Raw genomic sequence first — 26449 nt, 5'->3', positions numbered from 1 at the left:
ATCAGTACACTGATGATACCCAGCTCTACCTCTTTTTTTCAACCAATCCAGGTGAGGCAGTGGCTGTACTGAACCAGTGCCTGGCCGAGGTAATGGGCTGGATGAGGACCAATAAACTGAAGCTCAATCCAGACAAGACGGAGGTCTTGCTGGTGGGTGGTTCGGACTCTGGGGTGGGGGACCTGGACCTTGTCCTGAATGGGGTAGCACTCCCTCTAAAGGACAGGGTCCACAGCTTGGGAGTGCTCCTCGACCCGGAGCTGTCTTTGGAAGCTCGTGACGGCGGTGGCGAGGAGCACTTTCCATCAGCTTCAGCTAATCCATCAGCTGCATCCCTACCTGGAGGACGACTGCCTAGCAACAGTGACACATGCACTGGTTACTTCCTGGTTGGATTTCTGTAACGCGCTCTACATGGGGCTGCCCTTGAAGACAATCCGGATACTTCAGATGGTGCAAAATAGAGCAGCCAGGTTGCTGACGGGGACTGGGCATTATTCTCATATAACCCCAGTCCTCTACCAGCTTCACTGGCTTCCCATCGAAGTCCGGGTTCAATTCAAGGTGTTGGTAATCACCTATAAAGCCCTTAACGGCTTGGGACCTGGATACCTAAAGCAACGCCTGCGTCCATATTTGCCCTCCCGCCCCTTGAGATCGGCAGCAGAGGCCTTCCTCCAGGAGCCCTCCATGAGAGACATCAGGAAATTGAATGTTTGAATATATTTAGAGGAAATGCTAGTTTTGGGGGTTTGTAGTCAAGGGGTGAATAATTCAGAAAAATTACCCAAATCAGTGTTCCAGACTTTGGCCAGTCAAGGAAGAGAACAGTACAACATGGTGCCATGATCTCATCAGATGAATGCATGAAACTCATTGGAAGACAATCATCAGAGGAATTTGGGACATACTGCTGCAATAACAGCCCAAAATGGGACAACACTGATCACACCAAGCTTTTGGCAGAACACTGAACACAGAAATCACAGACATGATCAGCAGTTACATGGGTTAACCATTAACTCCAGTACAGCAAGGAACCATACTTGCAAAGAAGGCTCCTCTGCACATATTTCTAGGGCAGCCTTGCCCAACTTTGTGTCCATCATATGTGTTAGAATACAATTCCCAACATCCCCAGCCAACAGTTCTGGCTCAGTAGCTAGAGAAATTAGAAATGCATGTATTGGGAGGTGCTATGATTTATCATCTATACAATTAGCTCTCTGATTTATATTATGAACTCAAGCCTGTGTGTGTGAATTTCAGCTATGTGCTTTCCAGCTACTACTAGTGCTAATAATGAAAGCATGTTATGTTATTATTCCCAAAATAAATAAAGCAAGTAGGGATGGAAGAGCCAGTGATTTTCAGACTCGCCAAAGTTCTCTGTAATGTAGTTTCAATCTTGTTTAAAGATTCCTGTTTTTGTTTTCAATTTATTAGTTGGGTTTTTTGAACAGGGAAAATACACACCTCAAATGTGGAAAATGTGCATCCTTGTGTGTATTGTTCAGAAGTGCACACTTTCTTCTCATTGATTAAAGCATAAACATGTTCGTTTTCAAGAAAATATGATCCTGATTTTAGTTAATTTGTGAATTGTTTTTCACAAACAATTGTGAAATGCAGCTGCTTGTATCTGCATTCAGGATTGCAAACACAGCATTTTGGATGATTTATGCATATAACTGAAATCAATGGATAATATAATATTGGAGGATACATTTTGTAACTAGCACTTGTGCAGCACAGCATAAACCCATCCCAAGGACAAAAGAAACAACTGGAGGCACCACTTAAATGGCTTCATTTTTAAAATAGGGTTGGCAGAAGCATGAATCCTATCATCTGGCGATTCAGCCACTGTGCAATTTTATTTCCTTGTCCACTTGCCAGGAGCAATGGTGGTAGATGGCAGGGTGGATGGCTTTTTTTGTCATAGAATGCACTGAAACGGCTTTCTGGCACCTTTTTTCGACAGATTTTTCCAGAATTGAATTGCCCTGTCAGGCATAGCAAGTCGGCGGCAAAATCATTAAAATGGTGCATGCGGGCTGCTTGTGTGTCCACGCTGGTTGTGATGGCACTGCTCAGCTTGTGATTGGTCGTGTGGTCACATGCTGAGTGCTTACTGCGGGCGGCAACCATTAAATTGCATTACACGGTGTTGGTGTGTGTAGAGTCACTGGCTATGTGCAAAAGGTAAATAATTTCCTTATTTTAAAAAAAGTTGGTGAATTGAAAATCTTTTTTTAATTTTTAGTGTAAAAGTGTGACCCCAAATTTAAAAATGAAAAAAAATTACTAATTACTTCTCAACCACCAGTCCTGCTAATAAAAGATTACCCTAAATAAACCCTAAATAAAAGATTAACAAGATGTGAGTTCTGGCACTTTTTTTTTAAACAAAAAAAAGCACTGCCTCTACCTGTCATCAAATAACACAATACCAGGAAAGGCTCCAATAGTATGGCGTCACCAAGACCCCTTTAGGGTACTACAAATGATGGACAAGCCTGAACTCTTCTGGACCCCCTTGGGCACTATTCTTCATGGTAGGACTCTGAAGTGAAAGCCATGATGGCAACAGGCCCACCCTGTCCCATCCCACAAGGCCTCACTTCCCTGGGCCATAGGCCAATCAGAGCAGGGACAGTCTGCAGCCATTCCCACTCCATTTCGTTTCCTCTGGTGCTACCCCCCACCCCACTGAACCAATCAGCTTTCCACTTGGCCCTGTGGCATCAGGCCATAGGAAGAGCTACTGCTGCTGTGCAGGAAGCAGACCTGCCGGCTCCTTCTCTTCCCACCACCCAGAGCCACATGTGTCCATGATGGTGACTTTCTGGCAAATGGGGAATGTCATTCACATTTCTGGAGTTCATCAGCTGCACAGAAGCCAAAGCCTCTCTGTCTTACTGCATTGGACTTTTATTTTTAAAGCAAGGTTAACTGTCAACATGTGTTAACTTGTCACAGAGTGCTTGTGCTTTATTATTCATCCTATCTTCATTTTAGAGATACCTGGTCAGAGATCATATTGAATTTCAGTTAGCTTCAATACAATGCCACACACAAGGCAAGTTAATAGGGAGTAATTGGCTCCAACAGCTTAGGGACCGGACTGAAGCCCTTTGTTCCTTAACACCCAAACCAGCCCTTCAGCCTCCGCCCACTTCAACATAAGTGGAAAGACTTAGGTGGGCAGGCCTCAGATATGCACCTTGGCACTCCTTTGTCTCTCCGAGAACTTGGGCCAGATGTGATCTCTGCGTTGGCGCAAAGGCCTGGTGGGTTGTGAGGCCCTTGGAGCTAGGTATGCTGGCTCAGGAACCACAGTCACTGATTTGGGATGAGGGGTCTTTGACTCAGGGGTCTTGGTTTGGGGCATCTTGGATAATTCAGGCTTAAGGGTCTCTGTTGCACCAACGGCTTCCAGACTTGGCACCACTGGCGCATCAGCCTGTGGCTTCAGATCTGGGTCATGGCTGGGTTCTGGGGTCATGGTAGTTTGAGAATATTTTGCTGTGAGAAAGAAGGAAGATTGGTTATACTGAAAATATAACAGGCTCATCAAGTTCATTTTTGATCTTACATAGGTGGACCCTAATGTAATATTGAGCAATATGCATTCTCTAGACCGGCCTTTCTCTATCTCTGGGGCCCTGCAGTTTCATGAAAGATAATTCACATGTGTGTGTTTATAATATAAGGGAAGGTGGGGCCAGGGCAGGAAGTGTATCCACCTGAGGCTCACAGGGAGCAGCATGGCAATGTTTCGGTGTGCTCAGCATTAAGTGACCAACAGTGACCCTTATTTCACATCTTCTTACATCTCAAACACCCCTACAATTTACAGACATGTGCTGGGCACTGAGGAATGGGTGAGGAATGCGCCCCAGGGGTAGAGCATTGCAAGAAGGATATGGTGGTTTGCATGGGCACAGACAGTCTATCTCTGGGGTGCAGCACTGCAACAAAGGAAGAGAGGCTGCTGCCTTTGTACCTGGCTGGTGGACCCTTCCCACAGGAAGATAAGGCTGGGCTAGAGGCCTTTCCCCTCTTAATCCCTGAAGCAGTTCTTTTGGGAAGGGTGGCAGGTTGGTATGGCAGATTAATAAAATAAATAACAACAATAATAGTATAAATAAAATTACATGTTGGACTGAGGAGTTTATAGTAATAATTTGTAATAGTTTCTATGCATGGGCTCCCTGAGATATGGACATTTCAAGGGTTCTTCCAAGGTAAAAAAGGGGAGAAGGCTGGCCTAGGCAGTGCACCCTCAGGTATTTAATACAGAAAGATATATTAAAGGCATTGGGACTACACCAGAGTTGGTAAACTATAGCCTGACTAACAAAATGTACAGCTAGTTTAAAAAAACCCTAAAGCAAAAATTTTTCACTTAACATCAGCAGCAGTGACTTGTGTGATAGAACTCATTCTAAAAGGAAAACCTTAATTTATGATGTGAATAGGGTTTTGTAGAATCTCTCATCTGTTTTCTTATCTGAGCTCTAGGTGTTGCTTTATATACAGTGGTACCTTGGCTCATGAACTTAATCCGTTCCAGGACTCTGGTTGTGACCCAAATTGGTCGTGAGCCAAGTTAAATTTCCCCATAAGGTTCAATGTAAATAAGGTTAATCCATTCTGTAACCATTGTTTTTAATAAATGGTTGCTTCACATTTTTTGCTTCACATTTTTCAGAAAAATGTGAAGCAAAGTGACAAAGAACAAAAAAGATTGCGGCCATCTCCCCCTTCCCACCGCATCTCCGCGCCCTCCTAGCACAACCAAGATCGCGCCTGTCATCCCTGCATGCACTCGTCATCCCGGCGCGCATGGGGGGAGACAGGTGCGAATGGAGCACGCTGGGGGATGGAAAGACGGGCGTGAACGGGGCCATCTCCCCCCCACCAGCATGATTGCGGCCATCTCCCTACTCGGGGGTGGGGTGGGGAGATGGCCGCAATTGTGCTGGTTGGGGGGGGGGGAGATGGCCGAGATTGCGCCCGTCTTTCCTGCATGAACGCAACTGTGATCATGGCCATTTCCCACTCGGGGGGTGGGGAGATGGCTGTGATCTTGGTCACCACCCAATGCAGAGTTTGCGACCCACGTCAAAATTTTCATGAAATTTTTGTTCACGACCCGATTTGGTTGTGAACCAAGGGGTTCGTGAGCCGAGGTACCACTATATCACTCTTATTGCATCTTTTTGCCACCCCCATTTTGACATCTTGTATGGCTAGCTAGGGATATTGCATTACCTTCTCTTTTTGTCTGTTTACATTCTTTGGACCAGTCTTCCACTAGGATGGGAGAAACCAGTTTCTCAAATGTTGATAGTGGGCATGCAGAGGAGCAGCCTGGCAAGGTGAGAAGAAAAGGATCTCTCATGGTGTCATTCCGAAAATGCATTTCAATGGTGTGCTCTCTGATTTGCAGAATCCAGGCAAAGAAGGGAGAGAAAGAGGGGAAAAGTTAGATTATATATTTTGAAGTGATTTTTTCTGGAGATGCAAGAGTGAAATGTACAGGGCTTGCTGGCACTATCCTTCTAGAGTCCAGGACTAAACTAAATATTCTATCTATGATAAGTTTCCTTATGCCAGTATAAATGCAGGTGGCCATGATTTGGATTGGGACCTTGGCCCAATTGGGATTTTTGGAGATGGAGTTAAAATTTCCCCACTGAAACTCCATGTGTTCCTGTTGGAGAGGGGGAGTTGAAAAAGAAGATATTGTATTTTAAATGATATTCCTTCTCTTGCAAAAGGCAGTTTCACAGAATGAAAAATAAACCAGCTCTTGGTCAACATCCAACTTATATCCAGTGAATTTGTACTGACAAATAGCTGGTGACTTGAAATGGCATAGTTCTTACAAGATTTGCTGTACTGCAATATTATGAAGTGCAGACCAGAAAAATATAACTATATTGCAAAACATACTTTTACTTTGAAAATATGGATGGTGTAATATAGATGAATGGACATTGGCACTGGGTGTGAAGGGAATATTGATGGTTGATCTCACAATAAAATACTTGCCCATTTTTTTCTTGATACAGTTCAAAAAACTGGCAAGCTGCATAGGGAAACAGTCTTTCATTGTAAACATTGAGCGCCATCTGCAGGGCACCAAGTGTAGTGTCATGCTGCAAAAACAAAAAAAGCAGTGGCAAGTAAAATCTATTGGTGAAGGGAAATCTCCTAAAAGTGGGTGGGTAGGTAGGTAGTTTTAGCCCTTTTCATTGCAGAAAATTTCTTAAGCAAATCTGAGAATACATAAAGCATCTTCACTGTCTTGCACTGCAGGAAAGAATTATTATAAATATATTACAAAAGCCTCAATTGCAAGCCCCCTTAGTCAGAATCTTGGCTGCAGAAGGAATGATTTTATGGTGTATGGTCCCTGTCCAGCCAAGCATGCTATTCATTTTTGTGTGTCTTTCCTGATTGTTACCTGCTTTGTTCCCACACTCAGTAGGGAAAAAGCAGGTATGCTTTTCTACAGATTCCTCATACATCCCTGGGTAGAGTCTACTCTTTTTGGTTGGGAAGGGAGGAGGGAGAATCAGTTTGGAATTAACTTCTGAGCATTTAAATGCATCTTCCTAATAGTTAATATTCTAAATTTGCTGGTGTCTTTTGTTAATGATTTCTGCAGTACTTTAGTTCTATATCACAAGACTAGCAGAGTTATTTTAACACAATAAAGAATTTAGTTATAAGATCTGATGGAAAACCTGTCATGCCAGCTAAAACTAATGTGGAAGCACCTTTGAAAGCACATGCGTATTACCCAGCTTTTACTTTGGCAACCATATGTGCAAAAAGTATGTGTTAATTGCCCAGGCAACACACTGTCATAGAATAAATGTCAGTTATGGCAATCCACATATACTATTGGAAAAAAGATCAATTTTCTGTTCATCTTCGTTCTTTGGCCATGTCCAGATACATGCATTTGGCTGTAGATGCTGGGCAGGATCCATTGTGTCATCCATTAGTACAAATAATGTTCTAAGTGCTGGACTTGGCACATTTACACAGGTGCAGTTGTATGAGTGGTTCTGAATTATTCCTCTGCAACTGATTGTGCAAACATAGTGGGAACGTGCTTGCACAGCAGAATGTTTTAGTGGAGTTTGCAGAATGACTGTTAGATATTGTCCATTCTCATCAAGGCTAGAGAGTGGGTATCATCTCTTTGTTTTAAACTTAAGAATCACTTGGATGAAGGCTGAGATCCTGAACAGAGTTAAGCAGCTTAAAGCCTACCCAGCTTGAGCAGGCCAGCTACACAGATGTCTTCAGTCAAAGCTTTCAAGAAAACTCATACTCACTGCAGAATAGATTAGCATTTTTCTCTTCTCTTGAAGTGTAGCAGCCTTTGACATATTTTCCAGAATAGTTTTTAGAAGGAGACCTTAAGAAAGGTAGAAAAGTCTGTTAATAGCGCTAAACAAGAATGTTACAGGATGGCTAAGGCTGTGATCCTCTACACATTTACCTGAGAGCAAGCCTGATTGAGCTCAATGAGCCTTACTTCTGAGTATACATGTATAGGACTGCATCATAAGTGCTGTTAAAGCTTAAGCAGTAAGACATCAGTGCTGAGTTTTTCACACAGGATAGCACAGATATGAGGAAGAAAATCAATTCAGGATAATAATGAATTGCAATAATGTTCTATAATCCTATTTCCAGTGATGGAATCCATTCCACCAGCATTCAGCATTTTTAAGTCCTATTGCGTAAGGGGAAAATTAAGGAGATGCTCAATCCACACCCTCTTGGAGTAGGGACTCTGACTAATTCTATGGCATATGTAATTGCAATCAGTGTGATTTACACATTACTCTGTCATTTGTGCCAGACTGACTGTTACCTATGCTACCCTTCACCCTCAAGAATGGTGGCTATGTCTTTCCTTATAGTGGGGGGACATATAGATCACTCAATCAGGGATGTATGAGGATTTAATTTCTTTTGCAAATCATGCAAACATGTCCCATTTTCAGGTCCGCATGTGAACAGCGCTGGGGGTTTTTCAAGACATGTTTGTAAATTCCCAAATTCATGTTCACATTTAAGAAACCCATATTTAAAATGTAAACTTTAAACCTCACATTTTATATACACATTTTCATGCTTTAGTTAATGTGGGAAAGGGTATATATACAGAGGTGTGCACTTTTTCCATTCAAAATGTACAGTTTTGAATGATCCAAAACACAGGTTGAAAACTAGAACGTGAGTAAGCTGGAATGAGCTTCAAAGTGATTTTAAAAGAATTAAGGAGACCTTGAAAATCACTGGTCCTTCCATCACTGAACTCAAGCATCACTCAATACACACACACACACACACCACACAGAGTATTAAAAAAAACACTATGTGATACTTCATTTGTAATCTTAATCCTATTTGAAACAAGAGTCAATGTGGTGTAGTGGTTGCAGTATTGCACTGGGGCCAGGGAGACCAAGGTTCCAGTTCCACTTGTTTGTGCCAATCACTGATTCTCAGGCTGTTCAACATCACAATACTGTGGATTTTGTTGGCAACCTGGGATTTTCTATACTGTATCTTCATCCTTTGACCTTGAAAACTGGGGATGTGCTATAAGCCTGATATCTACTACACCAAAATGGCAGAACCAAACAGTAGCCCCAAAATAGAAAGCTGTGTTCTCTTAACTCACAGTCTTGCTCATTAAAATTCTGCTGCACTGATTAAAATTGGCCCGCACTGATTAATCAGTGAGGGCTTTTGTTAATTAATGCATTAATTAAACCAGTTAGAAGATCCAGCCTCATGTTTTCTGGAATTATTTCAGCTAGAGTATGTTGTACAAAGAGACATGCCAATCAACAGAGTATGGTTTGAAGGCATATAAAGCATCCATCATGTTGAAGCTAAGTAGGTCTGGGGCCAGCCTGTGCTTGGAGGAGAGACCACTCGGAAACCACATGCAGCCACCTTGAGTTCCACAGTGGGGGAAAGGTGGGAAATAAATATAATAAATAAATAGTAAACATAATATAGACTTCTTCAGTGAAGTGTCCTCTAAAGGTTCTAGATTGCAACTCCCATCATTCCTGGACATTGACTATGGTGGCTGGGCTGATGGGTGATGAAGTCCCACAGTTCTGGAGGGTACATTCAGAAGAAGCTAATGTCTGAGTGAAAACTTCTTAATTACCTCCTTGCAGTCGTGCCTTCTCTTCTCTTTTATAAATGCCAAATAGTGATGATAAAGACAACACTGTTAGCTCATTCAGCTTGCCCATAACTTCTTCAGTAGCCCACTCAGGGAGGCTATAATTGTGAATGGACTGCAAAGGAAATTCAATTCAATTCAATTCAAGTGATTTATTTATTTATTTATTTAGAATTTTTGTATGCCGTCCCATCGCTTATAGCAGGGGTCTCAAACTCAACTTACCTGGGGGCCGCTGGAAGTAGAGTCTGGGTGAGGCTGGGCTGCATCAAGTATTCCACCACCGCGGTGGTGGGCCGCTCATCCCACGGCCGGCCCAGGCGCCGCTGGTGCTTTGAAGGCCACAGGGCCCCACCCGTCCCGGCAACTGGCCCACAGGCCGTGAGTTTGAGACCCCTGGCTTATAGCCTCGGGACGGCTCACATAAAAAGAAAAGAATCAGATCTTTATTATCCTGAGACCTTTTCAATTCTGCTTTCTTATGCCACAGTTGGTTATGGGAGTGAGGGGATAGTTGGTAGGTTCCAAAACTATTCAAGGCATATGTCTGTATGTCTACCTCTGTTAACCTGCTGGTTCAGCCCATTCTGAACTCTGAAAATAGGCAGTCTGCCTGTGCATCTAGCAAATGCAGTGATAGGTTTGTCTTGAACCATTGTTATCTTGATAGCAGATCTGGACAACCTAGTTTACTTTCTGGACCTCCATCTGACCCATTTCCTGCTTGTTTTGGTTGCCTCCCTTCTTGCTTCCCTCAGATTACCTATGGCCTATGTATAGCTTTACCTCTGCCCTACACAGGATGGGCACCTGTCCCCTTTGAGAGAGGACAGCCCTCTATTTGAAGGGCTGTCCTCTGTTTTGAAGGGCTGCCCTGTCCAAGACCAACTTCAAGCCTTAGCATTCTTTATATTTTTAATAAAACAAACCAGGAAAACATCATATAGAAGAGCTGAGCCTCGAATCCACAGTTAGCACCTGGACAGTAGCTACACAGGTCAACTGGTACCGTTCTACCACACTTGTGATTTCAATATATACATGTATTTGCATGTTTTGTGCAAACCAGTGTCCTCTTTTTTGGTGAAACATGTTCTATTTTAGGGCAATGTGTAAGGGCCACCCAACCTCAGGAAGTCCCTTAGAATCCTTTGGATTTGCTTTTTGGCTCTGACAGAATCCCAGCAGCCACCCCCCACCCCCACCCCCCGAGGAGAACATTCATGCACAGATTCTACCTTGAGCCAGTGTGAAAAAAAATGTCACAAATAGACAAATGTGGTGACAAGTCACACTGCTGATAAATTTCCCATTCTTAGAATACAGATAGCAAGGCTCTGGAGGTCTTAAGCTTGTGCTTCTGACAGTGAGGCCTAGAAACTTGAAGGCAGAGGGAATTTCATTGTAATGCTACCAGAGTGGCTACAGATGCTTCCAAGCCCACCAGGAGTAGTCAAGTTCCAGCTGGTCTTATATAACTTCTTCTCCTGGTCTAGTTCCTCCATATGAGCCACTTGTCTCTCATTCAGATGACCTGCTTCATACAGGGTTTATTGGCATGTCATGTGGAGGCATGTTTATTTACGGGAAGGAGCCCTACAAAGCAGCATTTTGTCCTTTCCTTCCTGTTTTTCCCTCTTCTCAGCTGTTGTGATTATTTACCCTACAATGTGGCTGAATATTAAGCCATGTTTTGCCATTTTATACAAACAGGTTTGTGCTTTCCTGCAAACCAGAGTATCAAGTTAGGATTTGCCAAAACCCTAAGCAGTCTATTATGGCACAAGAGGGGATGTAGTGGTGTGTGAGCCAAAACTTTTCTCCTAATGCTAAATCATAGTCTGGTGTTAGTTTGTAACAGGCTGGTGACTGGCAAACCCTGCCTTGTTCTTAACCCTATCATATATGAGCCAAAGATGCCAAAAGATGTTCTTTACCAGTTTTTCTCTAAGAAATTAAACTCATTACCTTATATATCTTCATCATCATCATCATCATCACCATCTTACTTTTTTCTTTATCCTTTTTGCTTGATGGAGAAAACTACCTCCTCTAACATTTTAGCTGCCCTTAAACCTTTGTTCGAGCAGGTGGGTCAACAAAAATAAACTTTTACAACATTAAAGGTCTGATAGTCAAAGAAAATTACCTCACACAATAAAGTATCCTGTACATGCCAGATTTTGAAATTGTCTGTCTTCCTGAGAGAGGAAGCGTCATATCCTGAATAAGAAGCTATTGTCTCAATAAATTCCTGAAAGAAAATAAAAACAAAAATCTTCAAGGGCAAGTCAAGGCACCAAAAGATGGGTTGTGATCCCACACCCTACCAGGTATGGATAGGTCAAGGGAATGTAATAACCTGACACTAGGTTTTCATAGGCTGCAGATAGGCCTACAGGGAGACTGCTCTGATCCCATTAAAGTTTTTGAATTAAAGCAGCCTAATCATGTATTTAATTTAACTTTTTGGTCTGATCACTTGACAACCATATCTTGGGTTGATAAACAGAGATATAAATTATCCCTTGTGTCCATGTACTTACTGTAGGCAGCTTCTATTGTCCTTGTTTCTTGGCATGCTGCAGTGCACCAAGGAAGTCTTCAGTTAACCATAGTTTCTCATTGTGTCAGAAGCCTTTATGTTCACCAGAAGGCAAAAACTGCGGGCCTGTTGAACTGGATGCTGTTTTCATTCTGTTCTTGCTGTGTTTTAATGTACTGTCTTACTGCTGTTCTTATCAAGCTTTATTAGTGATATAAGGAGGGACCCCAATTCTTGCATGCTATAATCACTTCAGATGGATTTGCCCAATTCTAAGGAGGAGACGGGGCAGAGGGATTTGTCATTTCATGGTCACCCAGCGAAGATGCTCAGGCAAAGCATGAGAACTAGGCCACCTTGGAACAGGAGGGAGACATTTCAGAGCTGGGTGGGGAAGAGATTGAGGGAGAGTTCCTGATCCTGCCAGGAAATGACCAGTAAAACAAGATGTTCCTCCTATCCAGGCCTCACCCAGCAGGAAGCCACCCTAAGAATAAAGTCAGAAGCCTTTCTGAAAGGGTGGGAAGGGAGAGTATTTCAGTTTAGATCTCCCACATCTTAAAAAGAATGTTGCTTTGATTTATGTCTTTTCATAATCCGTCTAATTTTAATTAAAAATCCCCTGAGCCTCTAAGTTCTCATCTAATTTAGCTGGACAGGGAAAAGGGGTTGGGAGTATATAAGCGAGTATAACTTGTCTTGAGTGCCAATTTTGGTGGAAAAGCAGAATATTCTCCGTTTTAAAACAACTTCAAAGCATGGTTTAAGATCCTGGCTTGTTCCAAATCTGCTCACCATATTTCCAGGTTGGGCCATAACAGGGAAATATGGCTCACTGAGAACTTCTTGCTTTATTACAATGTGCTGAGAAGGGAGGTGAGAAAAGGGTACCCCAAGGATGGTGTGTTTAGGCAAATGGATTTGTTACAGCTCAAGAGGATATGTATCTTGGGCATATCTCTTTTTAAGCTGAGATATCCATCCCATGTTTATCATTTGATGAACATAGGTCTCTATAAACAGAAATGTTCCAAATGTCATAGAGTGCAATCTTATGTCCCATGTCCTTGATGCATGTACTCTTCCAAAGTAAGCAGTTTAGTGCACCTTTTGCCAAGAAGAAACTGTTCTGTGATCTCTGCCATATTTCTCCCAACCCTGCCCACATATGGATCTGCCTATGAACTTGAGGCAGAAAGTCCCATAAATACCTTCCTCCATCTCTGGAAGCAGAAATATAAAAAGAACAAAGAGGGCCAGTCCTGGCAGACTATCCTGTGTTACAATATTAGTTTTGAAACTATTTCAACATAATATATCTAAACATAGAAGCAGTCATTTCAGGAAATGTAAGTTGTTTTTCTCTCTCGCCACCACCCTTGCTCATTCTTTGTTACCTTGTATGATTCAATTTTGGCCTGGTATTCTCTTGATGACATTGTTTCTTCCAAAAGTTCCTTGTAGCGTGGACAGTCAAAATATGGAAAACGCAGTTTCTGAAACAAAAATAATAAAATGGATTGTAACAGGCTGCCCTGTGACTTCACAACTCACTGCTGTGGGTTTTATACAGCAATTATTCCCAGTTAAGGTTGAGATAATTCACTGTGATGTAGTATTTGCTTTATACCAGTAATCTATAGGGACCGGTGCATTGGCTTGGAGTGACATGATTCAGTGATCCTGCTGGTCTGAAGTAGGCATTGGTCTGGTCAATGCTAGGATGGGAGGACTCTTTGGAATCTGATCAATGTCACCTTGTGGAGGATGAAGGTTGGGAAATAAAGCTTCAGTTCTATAGCTAGTTCTTAGCTCCTTAGCTGAATGTGGACCCCAATGAAATTCAAATCCAGAAACCTGTTCTGTATCCCCCTTGCAATACATTTTTGCCAGAAAATAAGTTTTCAACAACTTGTGTTTAATTGAAGAAATGCAAACCTTTCTAAAATGTACACTAACATGCTTTAGTCAATGGGTGCATTTGAAAACTGTGCACAAAAAATACAAAGGGACAGAATCACCATAACAGTGGGAAACTGTGAACCTGAATGAGACAGAGCTTGCCAGAGTCATGGACTTCTGAGTAGACATTCATAAGTGAATCCTTCTCCTCCCTTTCCAGCCAACCAGTTAGTTTCACCCTCAGGGAGGTTCCTCCTGCTTGTGGGCCAAACAGCAGACACAATAGGCACTACTGAATTGGTTTGCTCATTTGATCTCAGATATCTGTCAGATGATGAAACTGATTAAGTTCACCCCTCCCTGTCTGGCTCTGCATGTTCAGTAGTATCTTTTCCACAACTGGAGGTGGTCCGGTCCTTCATCGGCCACTTGGCTTATCTTGGTCCCTTCTGGCCTTGGTATTTCAGCTCACTCTGCCTCTTTGTCCAGTTCAGAATCTGAAGTAACAATGTTGGAATGCTGCATTTTGGGAGAAGTGGGCCCATTCTGTACAACCAGCATGGAACTCATCTTTGAATAGAAGACATCTTAAGAAAAAGAAGTTTCAGTGCAGTTCTCAAGGGCAAGAATTCTCAGTGCAAACAAAGATGATCAGGAGATTGAAAACAAAGCCCTATAAAGAAAGACTGGGAGAATTAGCCATGATTAGTCTTGACTGATAGCCTTGACAGGATAGCACTTTTCAAGTCCTTGAAAAGTTTTTACACAGAAAAAGGCAGGAGTTCTTCTTGATCAACCCAGAGTATTGGGCACGGAATAATGAGCTCAGTTATATAAAGCAGATTCTGGATGAATAACAGGGAAAAAATCCTGACAGTCAAAGCAATACAACAATGGAACCAACCTACTTTTGTGAGGTTGTGGGCCCTCCCACCCAGGAGAAATTAAAGATGCAGCTGAACAGACATCTGTTAGGGATGTTTTAACTTGGACTCCTGCACTAAGCAGGGAGTTGGACACAGTGGCTTTCTAGGCTCCTTCTTACTAATAAACCTGTGCTCACTAGGATCGCAATTTCATTTTTTATGAGTGGCCTGCATTATTTTGGTATTTCGCATCCCATTCTCAGCAGCCTATAATGAGAAGCAAAAACAATGTGGGAAGGAGCCATTTGATCTAGGTCACCATCAAGAGGTCTGCAGCTGGACCTTGCAACTGCAGTTCTTTGGGTAGTTGTCCCATGTGGTGATGTACCAGAAGAACTTCAGCCTGCCCACCCCGACTCACCCTTGAGTCCATGGACCAGAAGAGCTGAGGACTACCTTAAGAAACTATCATCATGATCACCATCACCTATGGCTTCATCCCTCTGTTTGCCTAGCTCCTAGTTCATCTCAAATAGGTCCCTATAGCTCAGCACTGCCAACTTTTATTTTATTTATTTATTTAAACCATTTCTATGCTGCCCCATTCGCAAAAAGCCTCAGGGCTTACAACATTAATAAATAAACATAAACAGTTATATAATTAGACTTAAAAAACCGGAAACATTTTATGTGCCTGGAGCACAGCCGTCTGGCCATTAGGTCCTGAAGGGTTTTCCCTGGCAAGATGCTGGGAAGATTTTCGGAGGAAATTCTGAGGGAGTGTTAGTGAGAAGATTCTGAAGGAGACAGATGAAGCTTTAAGAGAAGAAAGGGAGACTAGGGAGAGAATGGATGAAAAGGACCTTCTGGAGAAGATAATGGGATACAGGATAGCAGCTTCACAGCCAGAGACTGAGACCTACAACTGTATCCCAGCCAAGAAATGAGTAGCCTGGGAGACTCTGATCACACATCTGTAGACAACTGCATTAAACCCCAACCCAACCCTTTGTTTTGTTTTTGAATTTAGACGCTTCCATAAAATAGCATGTTTATCAGCATGGTGTATTATTCTTCTCCTTTACCTCATCACATAAACAAAGGATTGTTTCATTTTCAGAAAAAAAAGATCCTTAAAATCATTATCTGTTAAGGTGGCTTGTTAGCTTTCAAAACAAAAACAAAAAAATGTAGGGCTGGAGTCCCCACCATCTGCTTGGCTCCCTGCATTGATTTCCCCCTGAACCTCCAGTTTGAATCTAAAACTTAAAGTTTCCCTCCATAACAAAAGTTTGCTGGTGGAGAAAGTGAGAATCTATCAATCGATTGTTCAATCAATTGATTAATATAGATGTGAAGAGAGAGAAAGGGAAAGATGGTGCATAGCATGAGAGAGAATACGGTAGAGAAGGAGGGCATTAATTTCCTTCCTCCATGGGTCCCTCCAGTTTTTTTTTTTTTTTAACCCATGCTTGGGCTGTGTCATGGGAGCTGCATCATAGGAGGACCTTCAACTGTAAAGGAAAGAAGGAAGAAAGTGGAAAAAACAGCAGGGTACCCGTACCCAAAAGAATCCTTTTTCAGTGCAAGTGCTGGCAAAGAGCCCAGTCTTCTTCCTGACAGTGCAGTTTTGCACAAGCCAAAGCAATGCAACAGTATTGCAGTATTTCATACCTAACTGAAATGACAACAGCCTGATATGAACTGGAAACAGAAGGGGAACTAGTTATTTCCGGCTGCCCTGTTTTTCCCAATGCAGTTAGGATGATGACTGGTTGGTTCATCAAGCCAGGAAATTACCCATCCATCAGGATAGAGCTGGAAATAGTATCCAACAAGATATGTTGAGGCTTGCAAGGAAGGAAGCTGCCCCCACGGTGTCTCTAAAGGAAGCCTTCAGGAGGTCTCCTAAGCCCCCAAAGACATGACAGAGCCATGTAGCAAACAGAGTCCACGTTCTTGGGAGAAGAGGCATTGGCTCACAAGCGGCCAAATCCTTTCCCTGCCTTTCACAGCTGCAATGCAAGGAGAGGCTTTCACTCTTCCCCCTGAAGTGCTGTCCTGTTGCACAGTAAGCTGGACAAAGACATGAACTACTTGGCTGATAGGCAAGTGAAAAGTTATGGCATTAGTAGGAAGGGCTACTTATTCTGAATGGTGCATGGAGATATAAGGTGCAGGGGGGAGCTGCAGGCATTCCTCCCCCCCCCCCCACTCTGTAGAGGGAGGAAAAGTTCCTGCAGCTCTGAGACAGCACTCAAAGCATATTCCTGCTTCAGGCAGATAAATCAGCTTGTCTTTCCATATACAAAGAAAAAATGCAATCCTATATACTCTTTCTGTTATTATTTAGCAGGGACATAGTTTTCCCTCCCTCCCCCACTCCTTCCCCCACTCTCTCTCATTCTCTCTGGTACGTTGCAGTTTCCAGTGATCTTTCTAGGATTTCTAGAAAGATCGATGTTGTTGAGAACAGATGTGAACAGGCTATACATGAAGGGGTAGAGTTGAATGTTTGCTCCTGCTTACTGTGGAATGTCTCTGGAGATTTTACAAACCTCTGATTAAAGAAGCATTTTCTTTCTTTTAAGTGGAAACAAACACATTTTTGTCTGTCAAAATATTGTATTTCTGAATGACAGACTGAATTGTTCAGATTTCCACTACTCACCGGATTGTATGTCCTTGGTACGACATGTACTGGGATAGGTTGCCAAAGGAGTTTAGGATTCCAGACTTGATCACCAGTCGGGGGGAACAGGCCAGCAAGATTTGCTTGGGCACTCATAATGGTTCGGTCAATTTCTGAGCTCTGGACTAAAATCTAAAAGGAATAAAAGGTGAGTATGCCATGACCCTGGATCTGGATTTAAAAACATCTTCATTAGAAAAGGAGAGAAGTCTTCAAGGAATTGTCTACAGAGGTGTCTACCAAAGTTGTGAAAGAAAAATCCTCAGGGATTGTGCTTTGTCCATCACCAAACCCCTTTGCCAGAATGTGTCCCAGATATCCATAGCTCCTTGTTGGAAGTTTCCTCAGTTCCTGGCATGCCACATTTGCCTCATGCTAAACTCATAAGTGCCAACAACTATTTTATGTGGCATATTAAGACCACTGGCATGGTTGTTGAATCATGTTAAAGCATCCTCTGGTATGGGAATTCTCAGAACTGGATGTTATGATCCTTCTCTCTATCCATAGTTGGGTAAATCTCTTTCTCTTAAGTTCCATTACTCACCTCTTCTCGTCTATATGCAGGACATAGAAAATTTGAGTATCTCTTCTTGATGTACTGTCCAAGTTCATACTGCTGCTGAATCCCAATCTGTGGGATGACAAAAATGGCTTAGGCTCGAAAGAGAAATCTAGGGTCCTTGGGTCCTTGAAGTGCCCCATGGTACAACAGCAAAGAAATTAGATAAACATGGTCAGACCCCAATGATGATCAGGTTTCCATCAAGCTAGGACCACTGTGTTGGATATGTTTAAAGTTTTTTAAAATTTTATTCGCTAATCTAAAATGCAATACTGAAATATAGTGATACAAATAAAAATACACTGATAACAACCAAAAAATACAAAAAAGAGGAAAAAGGGAAACAAATCTATATAAGAGTAACATCTAGTGCACCCCTTCATTGGGACCTTGGCTACATGGTAACTGATTATTCAAATCCTTCTGTTTATTTCTTCTATATTTCCCCTCTCTCAGGACTACCCTCTTCTACCCAGAATTGCATAAAATCATCCAAAGGTTTGATAGCCTTCCCATGCTGGATATTTTTCAGCAGTCTCTGGTAAGTAATCCCTGGTTTCCACTTTGAATAGAAACAGCATGTAGGATTAATATTTCTTTTTATAATTCATTTGGCCAGTGGCATAGTGGCCTATTCAGATTTTAGGTTTATTTTTAAACCAAAGATATTTTATTTTCAAGGTGGTATTTTTCATCTTACCCATGAACAGGATAGCTGGATGACATCCTAAAAGTTCCAAATCTTCTCCACTAATTTGGGACAACAGTCTGACAGAACTGGAACAAAATTTTGCACCAATTCAGCATTCCAAAGGACAAAATTGTTGGAATTTGGCAAATGTTGTATACTGAACTAATCAAATGTAACTTGGAGGAGCTTAAAATGATAAGAATTGGGATAATTAATTTTAAGGCAATGATGCTACATATCCCTTGGGTAAATGTTAGCTTCTTCCCGCTTTTTATTTTTAGTCCTTGAAATCTTCCATAGAGCTGTCATAAGTGATTGTATCCAGACTTATGCTGGATCCATTTCACAGATAGAAAGGGATTTTCCTGCCTCTTTCCTATGGCATTCCCTTTAGTGCTCTAACAACACAGAGAATCAGGAGACGCTGCTGATTGGGATGAACTGTGGTGTGTGATGGGAAGGGGGAAAGCTAATGTTTGGAGAGGTTTTCTAAAGATAGAGTACTTCATATTGCAACAAGTCCCTTGCTCTGTCTTGATTCCATTCCATCCCATGAAACAGTTCATTGAGTCACATTGCACAATTTGGGAGATTTTAAAGCAGAATTCTTGGTGTCTTGGGTGTTCAGGCAATTTAAAAGTAAGTGACTATGTGACAGCTTCATCGAAGATCTGAAATGTACCATGGGCTTTGTTATAACCAGGAGCAAGAGAAAAAGGAATACCCCATTGTTAGTTACCAATATTTTGATATTACTTACTGATAATGTCTATATTAGTGTTATTTGGATAATACTTCTATTTCTGTGAGAAACCAACAAACCTTAGTCAGCTGCCCGAATCCTTGTGGCCATTCACTTTCGCGGTGTAGGCTGGTGGGATAATTTTCAACAGGACTTCGGTCACCATGTCGATAAAGCTAGTAAACAGGTGGGAAGTCTGTGTTATTCCATGTTGTTCTTCTTCTGTGTATTACAAACCCTTCAGTGCAGTTTTTAAAATGCCTGCCCTTGAGCAAAATATTTAACAATTACTATGCAGAGATTTAACCTCACCATTTGCTTAAAACATCATTCATACATTAAGTCAGTGGAAAGAAGGGAAAGAGCTGGCAAGCAAAGGATGGCAGTATCCTGCTCAAGAGTCTTGAGCAACACAGTTTCATTGTTTTCCCATCTGGAATCAGCAGCCTATATCCTCCTACCTGACAGAAGCCATTTGCAAGCAGGCTGTTCCCTTAGGAACTTGCCCAACCTTAAAGAGCAGGTTCAGAGGTCATATTCCATGCCTGTATACAAATTGTTTATAATGCAATCCCATTTGGGTCTGATCCAGCAGGGTTGGTAATGAATTTGCTGGGAAGGATATCAGAATTTCACTGCAGCAGCATCTTATCTCCTTACTGTATCATGTGCTTTCAGACTACACCTGTAGTCCTGTCAAAAGATACACTTGCTAAGTTGTCGGCTATCTTTTTAATATTAGTAAATTTCCCAATGCAGTGCTGACTTGAATATGCTTAAGCAAGAATGCACTGGATTTTGGCTGTCAGTACAGCTAACACCTTTAACTTGTACGCCCTGTCTTCTGCCTACTCAACAATGTTGCCTTTCCTGTATTAGCAAAGTTGGTGCTGCAGCCACAATTGCAGAAAAAGTTTCCCTATGAGAAACACCTTTTTCATTTTATGCCTTAATAGTGAGCTGAGAGTTATTACAATGAAGGCAATAAAACCTGCAGCCAGGTTTACTGAGCTGCTGATCATTTTTCACCAGTGGGTAATAGAGGTTTTAAACTTAGTTCCAATTTGTAGCTGCAAAAGCAGCTTTTGAGATCACTACAAGTCATCAACGGTGGTTGAAATGGTGGCTCTGCATCAGCTGCTCAGTCACTGTCGCACCATTTACTACTGGAAAATGACAAACCTTAATGGGATGTTTTAATATGAATCAAACGTCCTGTTCTTTATTATTTCTGATAAACAGCAGGGCAGTATTCTTACTGTACTTCTGATTGACTCTATGGTTTTATATGAGCCAGTGTGGTGTAGTGGTTAAGAACATGGGATTGGGACTCAGACGATCTGGGTTCTAGTCCCCGCTCAGCCATGGAGCCAACTGGGTGACTTTGGGCCAGTCACAGACTCTCAGCCCAATCTACCTCACAGGGTTGTTGTTGTGGGGATAAGATGGAGGAGGAGAATGATGTAAGCTGCCTTGAGCCCTTTGTAGGAAAAAGGCAGGATATAAATAAATAAATAAATAAAATATTGTACTGTAGTTTTACATTGCTGTGAGCCACTCTGAATGGTGCATGGGCACTAGAAATGCAATATATGCATTTCTGTCTGACCAGCAATCAATCCACCTGTCCATCAAATAAGTAGAAAGGATTCAGGCTGCAATTCTGTACATGCTTACTTCAGTCTCAGTCTCACTGAATTCAATGACTGGGTTCAGACAACATGAGAACCCACAGTGAAGAATTATTGTGCTGTCTGAACACAGCCAATGAAATTCTAAGTGAAACATCACATAATTGCTGTTCTAATTGCCAACAGACACCACTTGCTCTAGTTAACAATCATTAGCACTGTGCTGGAAATTCAGTCTGTGCTTTCCCAGGGTTTCTTTCAGCTATTCAAATCATGAATTAGCCATCAGAGATAGTGAAACAAATGCCTGAGACAGCCAATTTGGAAATCCATGAAATTGGTAGTCATTTAAAGTACAAATCTTATACATAAGCTACTAATTTAAAACTGGTGCTCCAGCAGGTGTCATTACAGATGCAAATCATATTGTTGGCATGTAACATCCATCAGCCCTAACCAGGACAGACAAAAGTGAGAGACAATGTAGGATGTAGCCCTCCAGTATATGGCGTGCCCCATATTCCCATGCCATAAGCCAACTATATTACATGTTCTACATTAAAGGAGTAAAGATTACTGCCTAAGCAAGCACAGTTATAACTTGAAAACAAGAAAAATGAGCACCCACATTATAATGATATCTACTTTCCAGTTTTACAATGCAGGTTATAAAGTGGCACAGTTCACTATTAAGACGGAATAAATTAAAGAAGTGCTATAATCTTACAGGAAGAAGGAAACTTGTGGTAAGTTCTTCATGTTTAAGATTGAGTTATATCTGAAACTTTTGGAGAGCTATATATAAAGAGCTTTGGTCTGAAGAACCCATCAGCCCAACAAAGCCATTGAGGGAAAGCCATCCACTTTCCTTCACTTACTGCAAGTACAAATTTCAGCTCCCGTCCTGAAGCAGATTGGAGGAGAAGAAAAAAGAAGAGGCTAGGCAGGAAGAAGTACAGCATCTTGGAGCTTCTTGCAAGACCTGTTTCTTCCATCCTGGCAGCAGATATGCAAACATTTTGTCACAAGTGTCTGTGCTTTTTAAATACTCAAGGGGTGGATACATTGCAAATAGGAAGTGGCATTTAGGCGGCAACAGATCTGTTTCTTAACCCAGCTTCTTTCATTGCAGTTTTGTGGTGGAGCCCAAAATATGAGTGATACAGTGTGGGTGTGGGGAGACCTTTTCTAGAACCATTTGGTTCAAGATTGTGAAAAGGTTATATCTTAGCAGCTGTGGTCTTCTCCCTACCCTGCCCCTTGGGATACTACCAAAGGCCTTCTTCAAGATTGTTCTTATGGAGCAAGGTGAAGCAGCTTGCATGGGGTTTTTTCCCCATGCTCACTGTAAGCAGGGGAGGGAAAATCTGAGTGCAGTTTCCCAGCTATGATGTCCGAGTTGATTTTCTAAGTTTGTAGCTGCGAATCTGAAGAATTATGTGGTTGCCTGGATGCCATCTGGTGGCCATAGGATTGCACAGCATGACACCATGCTGAAATTTCATTTGTGGTGATTTTTTAGGGATGATTTTGTGAGTAGAATTTTGGGGTTGAAATACTCTGTTACACACCTGTCCTGCCCTTTCTCCCTATGTGCAGTACACATTTTCTTTTCAATCCTCCTTTTTCAAGTTGTGTATGGCAAGTTAGCATTGGATCATTCTGCTAAACTGCCTCACTTAAAATTTTCAGCTAGCTGGAGCCATATTATTTCACACAAATCTTCCAGTCATCCCTGAAGAGAAGTCCTTTAGAGTGGACATGACCTCTAGTTAATGGCTCCACTGTGACTGGCTCTTTGGGTAACAACTACTGACTCTTGCTCCATTGCAGTCTACAGTTCACTGCTAAGAAGAGGACAGAACAAATATTAGAAGGAACATGGGCTATTGCTGAAAGGTTGAGTCTCACCAGTTCTGTTACATCTGCTGTTCGTCAGTATGTGCATGACACACAGATGTACCTTTCATTTCCCTTTGGTGAGCTCCCAGAGGCACATAAAAGTCTTAACAATCATCTAGAAGCTGTTCTGGCTTGGATTTGGACAAAAATCGTGCAATCAAGCCAAGCAAAGTTAGAGGTGATGTTGGATGGAAGACCAGCAGTCTGGAGAAAGTTTTACAGTTAGTTCTGACCATGGCTGTACACCTCCTGAAGAGATGGATTTGCGGTTTAGGGAACCTGTAGATCCGGGACTGTCCATAGGCATGCAGGTAGAAGCAACAGACCAAAGTGCCTTTCACTAGCTTTGCCTGGTTGGCTAGCTGCAGCCATGTTCAGAGCTCAAAGCTGCTCCTCCTTCAGAGATGACACATGCCATGCATCTCCTCACTAGACTCCTGTAACACTCTTTTTATAGGCCTTTGAAGGTAGCTCAGAAACTCCAGCTGATGCAGCCAGAAGGGCATAAACAGGTAGTTAGCGCATACGACACCAGTTTTGCATTAGCCTCTATTTGAGTTGCATACTCTATTCTGAATTAAGTTCAAAGCACTGCCTTTAAATGCTTAGGCTGCCCTGTTGAACGTAGTTAACCAGGTAGACATGTATAGGATTATGCTATTAAAAAAACAACAACAGACCTCTGAGTTGTTATGGGCCCAAGTTACTTGAAGGATTATTGCATTTTTTCTTTGCTTTGTCTTTAAAGCGAATTATGGGGGAATCTTATGCCTGTTTATATTGAAATAAGCCCTACAACTCCCAGCATTCCTTGGTCAATTTGGCTGGCTGGAAACTGCTAGACTTGTGGGCATTTTTCTGTCTACATTTTCTCTCAGTGCAAAGGATTAATCCCTTAAAGTTGAATTCTAATTTTACCAGAGTGGAATGTCTTCCTTCATGCTATTTATTAAGCAATGGCTCTCATGGCAAATCTTCTGTCCTGTCCAAAAACCAATGAAGGGTTCCTTTTCCTCTTTGCACCTTTGGAAAGAACTGAACTTGATGACTTTTTCCTAGAAATTATTGCATGCTGCTCTGAAGTGATGTTCTTCCAATAAACACAAAGATAGCCACATTCCAGAATTGTTCTTCTTGGTCTCTTCATGGAGCCTTCCTAACTTCTGGGATAATGCAAACCAGCAGCACTTATGTTAACAAGTCCCAAATCCTGGGTGCAGTCCGTTCTCAGCACATAATTTAGCTGGGAGCAAGGAAGTGGAGAAAAGGAATCTGCTTCCTTCCACCAGGCACTGCAACTGCTCTTCAGGAGTGTGACTCACAAAGTATGGAGGCTTGACTTGACTAAATGCCTGCTCTGATTCTTATCTAAGGCCTTTCAGAGCACTTCCTGCTTTGAAAACTCCTTCATTGCTCCATATCTTAAAGTACAGTTTTTATTTGACTTTTCTGACCGAGCAGGTACATAAGGGAGAATGTGCTCTCTCAAGTATCCTAGTGGCATGTTTTTAGGGCTTTATACGCTAGTTCCATAACCTTAAACCTGGCCCAGCAGTAAACAGGCAGGCAGTGCCATTCTTTCAGCAAAGGAATTTCATGCTGAAAAGGGACAGCTTTGAGCACACTGCAGTAATCCAGTCCTGAGGCTGCTAGCACTATGTCCAATCTCTCCCTGTCCAGGAGGGTCATACCTGGCAAACCAAACCATATGAAGCCGGTAATAGGCACTCTGAGCTGCCATGGTCACTTAGGCCTCCAGCAACAGTGACAGATCTAGAATCTAGATCAAGAGCCCAGTCTATGAACCTGATTTTTGACAGGAAATGTTCCCTCATCCAGAACACACAATGAACCTGCCTCTGAGACCTGGGAACTGCTCATTTGGAAGGCTTCCATTTTGCTGGGATTCAGTTTCAGTTTATTGGCTCTCATTCAGTCCATCAATGAATCTAGGCACTGATCCAGGACTTGCACTGCCTCACCTATTTCAGATGTCACAGGGAGGTAGAGTTACTGGCATACTGATGGCACTTGGCTCTAAATTTCTAATGATGTGGACCCAGCAGCTTCATATTGACATTGAACAACAGTGAGGATAAGATGGTGCCTAATTTATTTATTTATTTAAAGTTTCTATATGCCGTCCCCATTGCTACATAGCCTCGGGACGGCTCACATCAACCTTACAAAGTCCCAGAGCACAATTTCCATGGGGTGAAGGAATGGCCACTGAATAATATTTTCTAAAATTGACTCCAGAGGAAAGAACAGAACCACAGTCATACCATGTCTCTAGCACTTATCCTATGGGATCACTCCAAGAGACGCCAAGGCTGAAGGTATCAAAAGTAAATGAGAGAACAAGCAGGATTAACAGGGTCACATCTCCCCAGCCCCCATTTCTCTGCTGGTGAAAGGCATCTGTCAGGGTGGATAACTGCACTGAAACCTAGACTTGAATGGATCTGGATAAGAAGGATCCTCCAAGAGTGCCTGCAGTTGCTGTACTGTGAATTCTCAAATTTATGGAAATGGAGTAACTAAAAACTTGCAGGAGAGTCCAACTGGATCTGAATACAAGAGGAGGAAAATGGAAAAGTGTTTTCTGATTACCTGTGTGTTTACTCAGTTTGCCCTCCAGATGCTAATTCTTAACGAGCAATGTCAATGCCCTTGCTTATGGAAACAGTTGAGAGAAGGAGGGAGCAAAATGGAATTTGACTTGTGCAGTGCTGATGCCATAGCTCTTTTTTCTATCTTTCCCTCTGCTGCAGCCAGGTGGAATGGCTGCTGCCAGGTGAGAGTTGATCACCTTTCCATCACCTCATACCCTGATGTTCTTCCCAAGACATTACAGTATCCACCTCCAACACTTTGCTGCCAGAAAATACAACTCCAGCCTTTTGAACTCAGTCATTTGAAACTCTCTCTGCTACACCTGTTGGTACACCTCTGCCATGTTCTTTGCTACACCTCTGGCTAGGTGTGGTGTGTTAGTTCCTGACTCACTTGACGTTCTCTTAATCTTATAATTGATAGTTGGCAGAACATGCCATATTGTTCGTCATGGATTTCCTTTACAGTGAAAAGCTGTGGCAATATCCTCACCTTTTCCATGTATAGTTCATGTCTGCATATGTGATAGAAAGAGCAGGACAGGGAAAGATTTGCATTCATTGGCTTGACACTTTAAAAACACCACTAATGTTAAAGGTGCAATCTGGCACATGTCTATTCCAGTGGGACTCACTTCCAGGTAAATGTGCACAGAACTGCAGCTTTATCTCTTTTATCATGGCTGTTATTTAAATGTTTTCTATATCCAATATCCTTGGTGATTTTCAGTTCTGAAATTCCATTTTACATTTAAAAGAAATGAACTAAATTTTGGATAAAAGCTGCTGCAGCATCAGATCTTCAAAGACTACTTTGGAAGAGAACAGCTGTTGAACTTCTAATGTGCCTCTGGAGGTTCAGTTAGATTAAGGGGTGGCTTGGATCTTTCTTTAATATGCTGACAAGTGGCAGCTCTGCTGATGAGCTCCTTCCTTTTGTTGCCATCCTATCTACTTGTCACTTTTCTTCAGGGAATCCCCAGATAGTATCGAAGAGGAACTGACCCATATCGCACTCTCATTAGAGGTCTCAGATACTTTTGAGATCAGTGAAGCA

The 26449-nt window shown here is 42.2% G+C and overlaps 1 protein-coding gene across 1 annotated transcript; it reads right to left on the bottom strand.

Annotated features, from left to right (window-relative positions):
- Positions 1-2916: 2916 nt before the first annotated feature.
- On the bottom strand, positions 2917-21874 carry LOC123017675 (prostatic acid phosphatase-like). The gene is made up of 11 exons (XM_044419164.1): positions 21754-21874; positions 19325-19420; positions 17794-17880; positions 17226-17378; positions 13184-13282; positions 11391-11495; positions 9224-9356; positions 7362-7444; positions 6064-6170; positions 5281-5447; positions 2917-3528 (listed from the first exon to the last, which is right to left on the bottom strand). Exons 1-11 carry the CDS (start codon positions 21868-21870, stop codon positions 3215-3217), a joined length of 1461 nt encoding a protein of 486 aa, XP_044275099.1. The 5' UTR covers positions 21871-21874; the 3' UTR covers positions 2917-3214.
- Positions 21875-26449: the final 4575 nt, after the last annotated feature.

The sequence above is a fragment of the Varanus komodoensis genome, unplaced genomic scaffold (genome assembly GCF_004798865.1).
Source record: "Varanus komodoensis strain SLA01 unplaced genomic scaffold, ASM479886v1 scaffold10, whole genome shotgun sequence".
In the NCBI taxonomy this organism is placed as follows: domain Eukaryota; kingdom Metazoa; phylum Chordata; class Lepidosauria; order Squamata; family Varanidae; genus Varanus; species Varanus komodoensis.
This window is presented reverse-complemented; position numbering and strand designations above follow the sequence as displayed.